Source organism: Fulmarus glacialis, unplaced genomic scaffold, assembly GCF_000690835.1.
Source record: "Fulmarus glacialis isolate BGI_N327 unplaced genomic scaffold, ASM69083v1 scaffold19506, whole genome shotgun sequence".
In the NCBI taxonomy this organism is placed as follows: domain Eukaryota; kingdom Metazoa; phylum Chordata; class Aves; order Procellariiformes; family Procellariidae; genus Fulmarus; species Fulmarus glacialis.
In genome coordinates, this window is record NW_009220238.1 from 2,045 (window position 1) to 2,725 (window position 681).

Below are 681 nucleotides of genomic sequence, written 5' to 3' on the forward strand. Positions count from 1 at the left end.
TACGGCAGTGCTGAGGTGCCTGGTGATGGCTGGACACCTCCCCACCCGTCACCCACATGCTGCTGTCCCCGGGCTGGTGGGGAGAGCAGCCCCCAGACCCAGACCTGCCCCACGCTGCCCAGCACCGTACTTGTCTCGGGGGAACTCCCACTTGGCATCAAGGGGGAGGTCCAGCTCCATGACCCCAGCCAGCATCGGCGCGCAGCTGGAGGAGAGACGAGTGACGCGCATCAGGGATGTGCTGGACTTCCCGGAGGAGCTGGAGTCCAGGGAGAACTGCAGAGAGAGCCCAGGGGACTTCAGCCATCCTGCCCCGTGCTCCGGGCCCAAACAGAGACCCAATGGTGCTGCAGAGAGACCCTCACTCGGAGCAACGGGGCGAGGGAGCCGCAGGAGGCAGTGGGGAGGGCAGCCCCAAGGCTGGAAACAGGTTAAGGTGTGACGGGCACAGGTGGCACTCTTGGAGCCAGTCAGTCGCCAAGGTCCCCCCGCGCCCCCAGAGCTCCAGCTTGGCACCCACCTGTCGGATGAGTGGGAATTTGGAGAGCTTGTGGACCGCCATGGGCTCCAGGGGCTGCTTGCTCGACTGAGTCTGCATCCGGCACAGCACCACGATGATGGCAGCCATGGCCACGGCCCGCGAGCCCGGGGTCATGATGACGATGTCCGGGTACGTTGACT

At 65.6% G+C, this 681-nt stretch overlaps 1 protein-coding gene across 1 annotated transcript in view; it reads right to left on the reverse strand.

The window, feature by feature from the left end:
- Positions 1–681, reverse strand: part of LOC104078878 (fibroblast growth factor receptor 4-like) — a gene marked incomplete at both ends in the record, with an annotated part of 4,808 nt that overhangs the window by 2,039 nt on the left and 2,088 nt on the right. Inside the window, 2 exons of the mRNA XM_009580695.1 lie at positions 131–276; positions 521–681. Of these exons, the coding sequence (XP_009578990.1) occupies positions 131–276; positions 521–681 (307 nt within the window). The remainder of the gene's footprint in view (positions 1–130; positions 277–520) is intronic.